Source organism: Vanellus vanellus, assembly GCF_965231255.1.
Source record: "Vanellus vanellus genome assembly, chromosome: 6".
Lineage (NCBI taxonomy): Eukaryota > Metazoa > Chordata > Aves > Charadriiformes > Charadriidae > Vanellus > Vanellus vanellus.
The window spans coordinates 33,830,711-33,844,470 of record NC_138911.1 but is presented as its reverse complement, the minus strand read 5'-3'; the positions used below and the strand labels follow the sequence as shown (position 1 = coordinate 33,844,470).

The window sequence follows — 13,760 nt, the reverse complement described above, 5'->3', positions numbered from 1 at the left end:
ATGGGGCTCCTGAGCTTCTCCCGGCTGCAGGAAGCCACACAGTGCCACTAGGGCTTCCCACAAGAGGCAGCATGGCGTGCGCCAGGGCTTGCCTTGTGTCCCCAGCACTCACCCCTGGGCCATCAGCAGTAATTACCTCTCACAGGACTGCAGGCAAAAGTTGTTCCAAGCTCTGCAAACACAGAGGATATTACGCTTCAAGTGTTTTAGTTACTGTAAGCAGTTCACTAATTACAGTAGTAATGATTGGATTATGGCCAGTTAACAGCTTTAAAGAAACAAGCCATTATAGGAGGGGGAGGGAAATACTCCTTTGGGTCCAGGATGGAAACTGCTTTCAGTGGTCCACCCTGCAGGAAGCTGTCAGTAGCTGGCTGGGTCAGACCGTTTGCACCAGGCTGCAACAGCAAGGAGTAGCGTAATGTGTCACTAAATGATACATTGGCACATGAAAATTACCCAGTTGGAGGAGGTGTGCTTGCGGGAACAGAAGGTTCCCTGTTCATACGCTGGCCCCATCAGCTCCAACACCTCTGCATGACTGGGCCCAGAAGACACACTGCAGGCAGGTGTGTGCATGCGGAGTTACTGACACAGTATCATGCTTGTGATGCTTTGTTTCAGCACGCAAGGAGTTGTTACTACAGGCATTTTATTTAAGAGAGACCTGCTAGCTCCAAACAGCCAAATGCAAACATCTACAGCATCAGGAGCCATAAGCACTCACCAGCAAAAGCAGCTAGAAATTTCCTTTCACTGGCAATTGCTGACAGCACTGGAAGGCCCACAGTATAAGGCATTAATACCTTGGTCCCCCCCAGTTGCTAAAACTCCATACAAGGAACATGCACAGAGGTTCCCTGCACACCTGGTTCTCACACCTCTCCTTCTTCAGCAAGAGCTGACTACAGAGCAGACTTTGCAGGAAAAGCAGCCAGACCAATGGATCCTTGCAACAAGTCCTATCTCAGTGCACAGATACTGCAACAAGAAAGAATGCTAGCTCTGACAGATGAAGTTTTGTGTGGCCATGCCTTTTCTGTGGAGGACAAGAGGTCCCAGATGCACAGTCTTCCCCTTGAAGGGCACCTTCTGCCCTGCAGCACCTTCCACAAAAGAGGAAAGGAGTATCATATTTTACAGAAGAAATCCCCAATGTATCGAAATCACAATGAAGGGAACAATACTCATTCCCAGAGGGCTACCCTGATGGTACTGCCAGCAGCATGTCCTTGTGGGCTGGGTAGCTTTGCCTAACCGAGGAAAGCCAATCCCTTGCGCTTCCACTACCCACTTTTCCCTCTCCACTGGCCCTAGGAAGAACAGGTCCCTACACCCCTCACCAGCCTGCACCCACAACAGTCATCCCTCAGTGGTGACATCCCACCATCATGCCCCCTGCACAAGCTCTTCAGTGACTTCCCTCACCCCCTCCTTAGAAGTATCTTGCTCTGCTTGGTCTCCTTATTCTCCCATCCCTTCAGAGGTCTTCAGCTAAGGACTGGCAGAAACTAAGTCTGGTATCGCTGGCTGGAGGGTGAGGATTTCTGGCAGGAGAAAACCAGTGGAGCTGGGCATCTTGCCCAGAGTGAGTTCACACTTGGCTCACCACAGCTGGAAATAGTCTCATCCCTGGCCAGAGTTCCCCAACGGCCCAACAAAACCCTTGGGAAACAGCAAGTTTCCGCACGTTAGCCATTTTGAAACAGACTGGTTCATGTTCATGAATGTACTCCCCTGCTGTCCCCACCCAGCCTTCTCCATGCAGCACAGCCGCCTGCAAGCACCGCTGTGCCAGAAGGTGCTTGATGAGCAAGCACTGAGGAAGCGCAAGGTCTCACTTTGTGTGGAACTAGGGGCGGCCAAGACCCTTGCTTCCCCTGAAGATGCTCCTCCTGTACAGCAACACTGTGAGTAGAGCTAGAGAGAAGGTAGAGGCTTGAACAAATGTATCCCCAACACTCCTCTTCCCACCACACCCTTGCACCCCAGCTACTGGTCTCCCCTCCCTCATCAGCTGGAGATCTCCACATCTCCCAAACCAGATACAACACGTAGGAAACTCACCTGGAAGCATAAATACACTTAAAAAGCTGAAACTGCTTTTGGCTGCAATCAAAGTTTCCCTTAGGAAATTAAGTATTTTCCATTGTGATAAACCCTGGCATAGCCATGGTCTAAACAGCTTTAAACAAAGTGTCCTTTATTTGGCATTGTTTAGCAGTTAAGAAATTAACTTGCCTTTTTTCACCTGTGAAGCCAAATTTTAAAGTTTGCTTGGGGATAATACATCCAAGTAGCAGAACTAACTCACCATCTACTGAAGGGCAGATTTAAATAAACTGAGGGGGACCACAGGTAAGTACAGTGGATAGCAAGAGAAACTTGGCTGCTACAGAGTGAAGGAATTTGGCCAGGAAACAGGGCTCTGGGACATACACATCACTTTCCATGATGAAGAAAAGAGCACTCAGCTGGGATGCAGAGACCATACATGGCTCTCTCGCTCTCCCTCATCTCTCTGAGGCCTTTATGGGCTAGCTCCTGGGGTGAAGATGTAACAGGATAACTTCCATTTACAGCAGCAGCGAAGTTTGAGTGCTTAGCATCATATGCTGCAGCGAGGACTAGCAAGTGCCCTGGCTGCCTGATCCAAAGGCCATGGAAGGAGCAGAGTGAGCAGGCTGTGCTGCCTGGCACAGAAAAACAAGATTTCACATGAGTCCCTCTGAAAATGAGGGCCATGCATAGGAGGCATAAGCAGAGCCCACCTGTGCTATCCTGAAGGGCAGGCCCTACACTGCAGTAATGCACAGTCACTGCAAAGTCGAGCAGAGTGCCAAAGAAGCAACCAGCTGACACATCAAGTCATTACTGCCTTCTCATTGACCATGTGAGCCATCTAAGAGGATGTGGAACAAGTTGGTGCTTAAGACATCTTCCATACGGCCTCACCTGCCTATCAACTACCCACACTGGCGCATTTCTGTAAGATTGCCCAGAAGCCCTGGATTGCTGGCATTCAGAGACCTACTTGAAACCACTCCAGTCTGAGCGACAGACAGGTGATAGATGGAGACTCACATCAGTGGTGCCCACTGTAGTGACTGTTAATAGCCAAGACACAGCCTTTTCACCTTCCAGCACTTCCCATCTTGGCTCTAATGCAATGGAAAAGCCAGTTTTGCTGTCATTTCCCACAACACTGGGATGAGCCCATTTCCAGGACGCTTTAGGTATACATAGATAGACTGACAAATCAAAGATTCAACTGGACAAAAGACCAAAATCCCCTCTGTTTATTTATGCATACCCCAACCCTGTCAATGGGAGCTGTTTCAGTGCACTGAGGGTGAAGAAGGTCTCCGCAGAGCCTTGTTCATGTTGTAGCGCTTCAAAACAGCAACAGATTTGGAAGAAGGGAGGACAACTGCAGTTAAAAGCCCGAGGTCAGCCAGCTGCAGTACTGGTACAAGGGTTGGCTTGCAAAGGCCTGATCAAGCCCTTACCAATAGGGGGTACACATTGCCAGCTGAGCAGGAAAGACAACGACAGGAAACCAACATGAGTAAAAAACGGTTCTGCTTTACTGCCTAATAGGGAGCCAAGAGGTTAAACTGGCACCAGTCCACACCACAAACATCCTATGACCAAGTTCTGCTCTCATGCAGTAGGGGAACGAGAGCAGGGAAGACAGTGGCAGGAGGGGAACAGGAAGGGAGCTTTTTTTTTTTTTTGCTAATCATATTAATGCCAATGGTTTTGCTCACTTAAGCATATTTTGGGTTGGCCCAAGAAGTTTCCACTTCTGTCCCGGGGATCTGGGTAACTCTGTTGAGAATCTGTCAGTCTCACATGCCAGGGTCAAAATAAAACAGTGGGTGGCTCCATGGACTTCAATAAAACAGACTTTTCTGGCATAACTAGCACCAGACAGAACTTCCTGCTGCTGACAAGCCTATCTCACCACTCTACACCAACTCATCCGAACAGATCCAAGCTCTGCCTAACATCCTTCAGCCCCCAAATCCCAGAGTTAGAGCAGATCTTATACCTCTATGAAGAAAAGATGACTCTCTGCCTTTCTTGCTAAGGTCATGTCTTTCCCACCTAGCCAAGCGTACTACTCACATGTTTTCCCCCCTACAAGCACAGTTCACCTATGGCTTTGAGGGTTTTACGTTGCTATACAAGATTTATAGAAGTCATGCTACACACGTTCCTTATAGTAACCATCATGTTTCCAATAGTCACACACAGCAAGAAATCAGTTTTATGTTCTTTTACTAAAAAAAAAAAAAAAAAAAAAAGCATAAGCTCTGTTGCACTCTGTTCTCTGTTCCCCATCCTCTTCAAACATCATTGCTTAGATTGTACAAAATACCTCTGAAAAATCACAACAATACATCCAGCAAGCCCCTGGGACAGACGCAACACAGTAAAGTGAGACCAGTCCACTGTACATGTTGTATTTTAGCAGCTACCCAACATCTCCCTAGACAGCTCTCCAGCCTCTTTTCTACAGTGACTGATTTCTGCACCTCATCGTCAGAAAGAGCACAACCATTCTCTGCTAGTATAAGCGCACCCCAGAGAACATCCTAAGTGTTAGGCACAACAGTGATAATCCACAGGCAGCTGGAAAACACTCTTGGTCATTCCCCAGCAAAGCCATGCAAGTTCTCCCCATCTCTGTCGCTGCTGCTTGTGCCAACCTTAAGAACTCCAGGCCAAAGTCTTAAGCGGATCCCAGTGAGGCAGCACAGAAAAAGCACACAGGCTCATAACCTGGCCAGGGAGGCCAGCTGAACCCTGCTCATCCTCCAGTTAAAAATGCATGAGACATGTAGAACCGCACCTCTCACACAGCACACAGCAGGAGCAGCTGGGGAATGTATTAATACCATTTGTGGTGGTCACCTCAGTGCTGGGAAGAGCAGGTAGGTACCATTCACTTGATCTCCACTGTAACACACACAGCTTCTAAAAATGTGATCCCAGTGTTCACAAACACTTTTACCTAACAGGTTTACCAGCCCATGTTCTCACAGCTACCATCCAGTTACACTCGAATTTCACAGCCGGACACCACCTCATACAAAAGCACCCGCTTCCTTTTAAGGGCACAAGTTCTCACTAGACAGCCAAGAAAAATGAAGTTTCCAAACAGCTTCTGCTTAAAGATGCTCTACGAGGCACGCCAAATGCCCCAAGCTATACCACCAAGTACTGCGAACGGTCAGGGAGGAAAACAATGTTATCCTCTCTAGCCATTGCACTTATGCAGGGAAAAAAACGTCATTACCAAATCACACGCACAAGATTTAAACTGGTTGCCTGAAGCAGTCAGCAAGAAATTCCCCAGACAGACACACTTTACATCACTGGGCTGGTAGCTGGATGCCTTTGAGGTGTTTCATCCTTCCCTAGAGGACTAGGAGAAGGAACAGTTCAATCTAGTTTGGCGAGTATTGTGTTCTCATGAGTTGATCCTCAGGATCTGTTATACAGCCCCACGAAGAACATGCAGTCTCCTTTTTAACCCATGCCCGCTTTTGCCTTCATTTTCTCCCTTAAATAGGATGCTGAATAGGTGGGTAAGTCACTGCAAAGAGCACATGCCTCATTCATCATGCACCAAGAGGTTACAATGAATAATAATGTTCCTGTTAAAAAAACCCACAAGTGCACATCCTGACAAAACCTGATCACAGAAAGTATGAGGCAGCTCCCACACTCAAGGACAACTGATCTACAAAGCCAGATCTTCCATAGTCCCCTACAGCAATTTTTGAGTTTAATGTTTTGAAGAGCAGGTGTCTAGCAATAAGCTACCTATGTTAAACAACAAAAGCTTGATCTGAAAAGATAAGAGATAGCTGGTGACCTATATTGCTGGCCTGTTTGATTGTAAAAGAGCAGCCAAGCAAGCAGCCTTACAAATTTCACCATTCTGCTTCTGTATTTTCGCACTGGTCAGTGCGAAATAAGGCATGGAGGATCCTCAGGTGCATCAGGGCCACCTTCCTTCCCTACAGCATACCCCCACTGCAAAGAACAGGCAGGGAGCATCCCTCGCTGTGGCCGAGTACTATGCAGTGTCACTCACAGTGGGAGCAAAGGGACCCAGTGCTGTACATTCACCAACAACGCACATTTATTTTACCTCACTGTTGAATCTATGATGGTACTGAAAGCAGTTCTAGCAAACTACAGATTGGGTGCAGTATCACACCTCTCTATGGGTCCACAGCAGCTACCACAGCTGTAGCTTTCTGGAATTCTAGATAACCTTCTCAAAATAGACCCTGTGTGGATGAGAGGATGCTCAATCCAAGGGAAAATGAAGCTGTGATTGTGACTTTTACATTTTGTCGGGAGATATTAGTCACACTCATACCACCTGATCTGAGCATTCTACCAGCAGGCTTGGAGGTGGCGTGTTTCCATGAGGGACCAGAGCTCCATTTAATAGGTACTTTCATTAACAACCCCATCTCAAACAGAGAGGTGATTAGCACAGCAAAATTCAAATCATAACAAGGGCAGTAAGACCTACTGGATGCAGACACAGCAGGGTCATGAAACCCATGGCTTTTTAGATTACGAGACCACCTTTGTATTTATGTGTATCTTTACACGCAGTGCATAGGACTGAGTAGCAAGAGGGTTGTGGGAGACTGCCATTTCTAACAGGGAATTTCTGCAAGTTCATGAATAACTGGACTAGTAAGTACTCAGAAAAGGTGCTCCCAAAGTCTGTGCTACCACTGCGTCCACAGCACCATAAATCTGAACAGTGCAGCTGTCTTAGCCGGAGATATCATTTACTGCCACATTGCCACAGAAATGCCAACAAGGTGAGGCAGAGCAGCACTAGATAAAGACAAGGCATATTTATTTCATCAATTTGATTTTTTTTTTTTTTAAAGAAAAGCATTACTGTTGTTTCTTACAGCATTTAAGTCGTATATGCCTGTCTTCTACGTGCCGCAAATGAACACTGCTTCCTACTCATATTGTCAAGATGGCAGCTGTCAGGTCAGAAAGCAATTTGGCATTTAAAGTTTTCCTCCATCTCTACAATTTGGACAAGTTGCTTCAAGCCAGATTTTAAAACAAACCCTGAATGAGGTTTACCTTGAGCAAACAGTTCATGAAACGAGAGTGGCCAACAGGAGAGCCTACTGCACACAGGGCCCAAGGGCTGACCCCTACCAGCACCCCAAAGCAGCATCAGCTTCACCCCAGCGTTGCTCCTGACCTCCCTCGGACACTCGGGGCTGTGTCAGGAGGTTGACCTTCTCACCACAACCCTTTGCCTCACCTGCAAAGATGAGCCAGGTATGCTGAACACCAAGTGTCTCACCCAGTCCTTCCAGGCCAAATGCAGCTGCTTCACCAAAAGCCCCCAGGTGACTCAGGAAAAGTTTGAACACTGCGGCTGGCCATTTGTCATCAAAAGGGAGAAATGTCCTTGTGGGCACAAGCGATGATCTCTCAGCAAGTAAACACCCACATACATACTTTTTACACGGCAGGCTTTTCTACCTTGACAGCTAGGTGAGACTGAGGGAATGGCTTTCACCAAGTTTTGCTTTTTAACACTGCGAAACAGCAGGATCAATCTTGTTATGCCTTGGCTAGTGCTACTTTGAGGTCTGACTCCAGACAGGAAAGAAGAGAGAAAGGAGAAGAAAGAAGTAGCTATTAGAAGAAACTACTAGGATGAGTTCAACAGTGCAAAGGGAAAAGTATTTTAATCCCCAGAAGAGACCTGCTGCTCCTGTACAAAAGGCTGTGCAGAGGCTTATACCAAGTGAGAGGCAGCTGAATTTGTTCTGCACATTGTATTTTTTTGTTGCTTATGTATAGTAGCAATGCTGCGACTAGCTCTTTCAAACCTTTTAGAGTCTCTTCCGATAGACATGAAAAATAGGTTTTGCGTGGAAAGCTACTTTTCTCCCAGGAACTGTTACCTTATTCCCTACACTGTAGAACAGTAACTTTCCAGGAAGGGGCAGGTGGGAGGAGGTGAGATCAGTGCCTCTTCTCTGTATCGCATTCAAAAGGCCAAACTTCACCCTCCAAATATGAAATTCACTCTGCAGCTCATTTATTTACCCATCTCAAAGCAGCTCATGAGATCGTATCTCAAGCACCACCTCAGACAGTGAAGCCGTATCTGTCTCTCAGGGCAGGTAGGAAACCCACAAACCAGCTCCCCAAAAACTCAGCAATCTTGTCATCCTTACAGCATGCCTGTTGAGGCCCTTACTAAAAATCAGCAGATCTACCCACTTCTAATGCCTGCCATGAGCTCTACTGAGCCCATGCAGCCGGGAGAAGGAGAGCTGGATTCAATTCATCTGTGAGCAACATCTCTAGACTGTTAGCTTCCCCAGTCTCAATTAGTCCCAGCTGCGCAAAGCCACACAGGACAGCACTGTGACACAGCTATCCCCAGCCTGCAGGGCCTTACTGAGCCAGGACACGAGGGGCTGGGTTGGAAACAGCAAGACACAGCTGCTTCTCACACAGACATTTGCTCACTGGATTACTGGCCATGCCACCACTTTAGATGTGCTGCCTCCCTTCCCAGAGAGGGCCCAAGCACAAAAGTTTCAAGTTTGCCTCCCTGGCTGGCATCAGTGCTATAAATAATAATGACGACAATAATTTGGTAGTACTTAAATCAGATTTAGTACTGTCTGATTTAGTACTTAAATCAGCCAGATTTCCTCTGTCAGAAATTTGCTAGCTATTCCTTAGGTGAAGGCAAACCTAAAACACGCAAGTAAACCAGGAAAGACTGAGCCTGAAGAGAGCCTACAGGAATATTTGGGAGGCATTAGTCTCTCCTGTTCACCTCAGTAAGCTATTAACAAACATGTACAGTAGTGAATATTTAACTTTAATTACTGCAATTATTTAATTTCACAGGTAAGAAGGGGTGACAGTGTTACTACACCATATATCCCAGGTTTATGTTTAGTGGATACCATTACCTCCCCACCTCTGAAGGAAGCAAGCCCCAAGACCCCCAGCTGGGCTTTTGGTCACATTCAGACCCCAGGGTGGGGAACAAGACTGTGCCTCAATATCTGCACAGCCTGGGGTCCGGTCATTGACCCCTCTGAGGAGGGCTTACCCTGAGGGACTGCAATTGGGAAGAGCCATCACTCCCAGACCTCATCTTCCTACCTACAGATACCAGAGGGGTGGGTCACGATAAAAATATGAGCTTGCACCCACTGCAGAAGGGAACAGCTTCAGCTATACATCAGCAGGAAGAGAAACAACCTAGTGACTCCACCAGCAGAGGACACCAAACTACATACAGCCCTCCCGTTCAGCAAGCTGGAGAGTAACACCCAGCACATCAAACTCAACTGGTAGTGGTTGACCATCAAAAGAAATTGGGTTGGATTATTCTGAATCAGATGTGTTAATTCCTCAAAACTCCCTCTTGGCTTCTCCCCTCCTCTACAGAAGTAACCCAAGTTAACAGAGTAGCTCTCTGTCCCCCTCTTGTGATAGGACCAAGAGGACTTCAAAACTCCTCGAGGGAGGTAATATTAGAAGAGCGTGGCCTTCAGGGCAGGTACCACAGCTTGGGTTTCAGGACTTCTTTTTAAACCAAAGGTTCACCTCTGCTTCTGACAAGCAAGTCAGTGTCCCACTACATAGAAAACATTTCCCCTCACCCCACACCATGAAAGGCAAAAACCCCCACAGTATGACAATCATTTCCCCTCACAGCCTGTGAGCAATACTGCCCATCGTGCTCTGGGCCCCACTGACTTCTCCTAGATGTATTAGCCAGATACTGGTGTACAACTGGAGATAAGGGATGGCAGCCAGGCAGATCTTTTGAAAAGGAAGAAACTTCCCTCCTGAAAGGAGTAGAGCCTGGTCTTCAGATAAGCCATCCAGCCCTCACACCCCAGACCAAGATTACATTCCTCTTTTTCTCCTTTGTTGAAATGTAAGATCACATGCCATCAGCTCCATTAAATGCCCTTGTTTGTGTGCTTTAATTCTCACGCTGCCTACTCTCACCACCCAAGTCTCTCCAAGCAAGGAAACCGCTGACAGCGGCTTTATAGCTATCACCTTCAATTAACTCGTCAGACTCCAGGGGAAAAATTTCTCAGTGGCACCATTTCAGACAGCTATGAACAGGAGAACCTGAAAACCCTTCATCTGGAAGCAAGGGGGGAGAGGGGCTAAAGAGGAAGAACAGTCTTCTTACTGGCATGCCCTCCTTCCCAGTCGCTCCCAGCTCCTTACAGAAAGCCCCACACCTCGGGGTACACTATATATTTTAATATATCACCTATGCATAAATAAGCAATACCCTCCTCTCTAGTGCGGTAGGTTTGGGGATTCTCCTGCCTGCTGGCAGCTTGGGCAGAGCAAGGCGCGATCCTAAACAGGAACCCAGAGCGAAGGAGGGACGGGCCAGGAGGAGCAGCGGGAGCCTGCTGCACCCCGAGGTGCCCCTGCCATGTTAGCGTGAGCGTCGTTTCCAATTCTGCTTTATTGTTGCCTGATGAAGTGACCAAATCGGAAATGTTTTGGGGATTAGGATTCCAGAGTGATCTAATACAGGATGCTTTTGGTTTAGAGAAAAAAAAGGGGGTGGGGGGGGGTGGGGGTGGGAGAACCCACCCATAACTAGAGAGCGACGAGGCTGGAGCTCCTCTTGAGCTCCCCTCCCCATCGCCACCCTTTCGGTTTTTTTTCTTTTTTTAAAAAAAAAAGGGCTGAATGTTACCATTTTTGGACATGAGCTCCGCGCAAGCCCTGCCCTAAACCACACCATTCAAACCAGAAGCCAGTCACCGTCCCGCCGCCGAGGCCAGGGCGCGGGCAGCGGGGCGGCCGGCGGGGGAGGGAGGGGGGCTGCCCGCCGCCGCCCCCCTGGGGTTCCCCGCTCCTTCCGGGCGCACCTGCGGGCCGGGTGCCGGTGACAGGGCGGACATCTGTTGCTACGGGGGTGGTGGGGGGGACCCGCCACGGCACCCCCCTCCCCGCCCCGCCATCACCTGCCCGCTCCACCCGACCCCGCCGAGGCCCCCGCCGCCGCGCCGCGCCAGCCCCCGGCCAACCGCGCACGGCGGCCGGTGGGGGCGGCGGGGCCGGGTCCCGGTCCTCGGCGGCGCCGCGGTGTGTGTGTGAGGTGAGGGAAGGCGGGGAGGAGGGGGGGCACCCACCTTCCTCTGCTGCTTCTCCCAGGCCGGGTCGAGGAGAAGGTCCCGGTCCCAGTCCTCCTCTGGCTGCATATAGTCGTTGGTCTGCTGCGGGTCGTAGTGATCCATGGCTGCGGCGGCGGCTGCTGCCTCTGCTGCTGTGGCGGCCCGTCCCCGTTCCGTCCGTCCGTTCCGCTGTGCCCGGCCCCGCGGCCGCTCAGCCCGAGCAGGCGGCGGCGGCGCCCGCTCCCACCTCACCGCCTCGGCCGCGCGCAGCACCGCGGGGGCGGGACGCACCGCACCGCCCCCGCCCGCGGCCCGCCCCCGCGCCTCTCATTGGCCGACACCCCGGCGGCCGAGCCTGCATTTCCCAGACACAGCGCCGCCGCTCATTTGCGCGCTCCGCACGTCCGTCACACTACCCGGCCGCCGCCATAGGCGGGACGCGGCCGATCAGCCCTTCCCCCAGCCCCTCCCCAGACCTCCCCCGCGGCGGCGGCGGCGGCGGTGGTGGCGGCGGCGGCTGAGGCAGAGGACGGACGGGCGGGCGGGTCGAGGCGTGAGGAGGGGGGCAGTTGCCCGCCGGACTGGGGCTATGCGGGGCACCTCAGTGCCGCTTTCTTTTTTTTTTTCCCTTAACGGCTCCGCGGCGGGACGGGGCGCGGGAGGTCGTAGCGGGGGCGCGCCCCTCACAGGTACGCCCTCACGGGCGGGGCGGCTGAGCGGGGTGGAGGGGGTGGCCGAGCTGCGCGGGCCAGGGCAGCATTTTGTCGCTGGGAGGATGTGTCTGTGTGACACAGCCGGCGGCTGAGGGTGTTCAGTCACGGTTCGCCGCCACCCCGCGCGGGATAACAGCTTCCTCGGGGCGGGTGGTGGTGGTGGTGTCACGCAGGTGCCCGCCCCCCCCCCCCCCAAATAACTATTTCCTCTTTTCCTGACTGGTACCCGCTGGTCAAGGTTAGGATTGCCAGCACGGGCAATCAACGGCTGCAGTGGTGGGGTGCCACAGGCCCCCGGCGTCACCCTCCTTGCGCGGTATGGCGCCAGGCCTCCCAGAGACGATTTCCACCCGCAAATGTCCTGTTTAACAAGAAAATGCCAAACTTAAAGGACATCTGGCTTATCTAGCAGCTTCCAAGGAGAGAAGCACGGAGCGTTGAGGAGTGTACTGACACACCAATGCTTGACGTGGGCTTCTGTCAGTTAAACAAGTAGGGAAGGGGGAAAAAATGACAATGGCATTATTAGTTTCCCATGGCAGCGTCACTGAGAAGCAGGATGGTGCCTCTCACAAAAGTGAGAGGAAAGTCAAAGACACCATCCAGGGCAGAGTGGGGCCGTGCCCCAATTCATCCAGATTTGGGGGAAACGGGAAGTTTGTGGCCCATGGATGTGGGAGAGGGGCATGCTGAGAATGGACTGGAAGGATGCTGCAAAGTGTCAGGATGAATTGAGTGGAAATGCTTAACTTCAAGCAGGATTTGATCCTGAATTATACCAGTGAGCTCCTCTTCCAAAAGAGAGGAATTTGTTTTCTGCTTCTTACAAACATTAGAGGTGAAATTGGATATGTTCTTTCATTTCTTGGCATAAATAGCTGTGCAGACCATAATGGACAGATGCTGTGTATGGTCCTCTGTCTTCATGTGTCATTTGATGCTCCTTGTGTACACTTTCAGGCATCATAAACCCAAATATAATTATCAGAGTTGTTCTGCACTGTTCAGAGACTTGTATTTACCCTGCCATGTACCACTCAGGGTAGAAAGATTGTTTAAATATGTAAGTACAGTAATATCCATGATTTTCAAAAGCAAGGCAAGATGTCTCCATTTTGAGACCATTTGGTAAACCAGGCTGCTCAGGGCATCCCAGCTCAGGGGAGCCAGATCTGGGGAATCCAGGACTACCAGGCACTTTGGAAATCCTCCTGGATGCTTCATGATAAAGTGTTGGGGAATGCAAAATAGTCCTATCACTCTGGAGAGATGGTAATGGACTTGAAAGAAACTTCAGAGTTTGGTACTGCAGAGAGGTGCAGACGATGATGGCTGTTTTTTTGACAAGCAGAGTGGAGGAATTTACATTAGAGAAATATGTAAATCACCAGGGTTTGAAGAGAAAAGGCCATTTATTATTTATTTCTTATAACAATTTGATGAACACCCAGCAACAGAAGTTATGAACCAACAGCCTGATCACACGACAGTTTAAAGACAACAAACGTCCGAAAATTTCCCTACCTTCTAAGTTTTCATATTTATCAGGACACTTCCAACCTGAGGAATCTGGAAGAATATGGGGAATTAGCAAGATCTGGGGAAAGAAAGGGAGGAGGGAAGCAAACACATTCCTTGAGAGAAGTCCTGGGCTTTGTATTTTAAGTCAGGGGGTCCTATTGTATTGCTTCCCCAGCCTTGTAGTTTAAGAGCCTGTTATTGAAAGCCACTTTTCACACCTCCCCAAATGTGGTGAGAGCTCTCAGCTGCCATTCAGTGAATGAGGATTTTCAGTATTTCCCAGGAGATGCTCAGCACCATGGAGATCCAAGCCCTAAGACATACG

The 13,760-nt window shown here is 49.9% G+C and overlaps 1 protein-coding gene across 4 annotated transcripts in view; it reads right to left on the bottom strand.

Moving 5' to 3' along the window:
• ACTN1 (actinin alpha 1) overlaps positions 1-11,447 on the bottom strand; it is a 94,156-nt gene extending 82,709 nt beyond the window's left edge. For all 4 annotated transcript variants that reach the window (XM_082485943.1, XM_082485940.1, XM_082485941.1 and 1 more), the window contains exon 1: positions 11,220-11,447. In XM_082485943.1, the coding sequence (XP_082342069.1) occupies positions 11,220-11,324 (105 nt within the window). In that variant the 5' untranslated portion in view covers positions 11,325-11,447. The remainder of the gene's footprint in view (positions 1-11,219) is intronic.
• Positions 11,448-13,760: the final 2,313 nt, after the last annotated feature.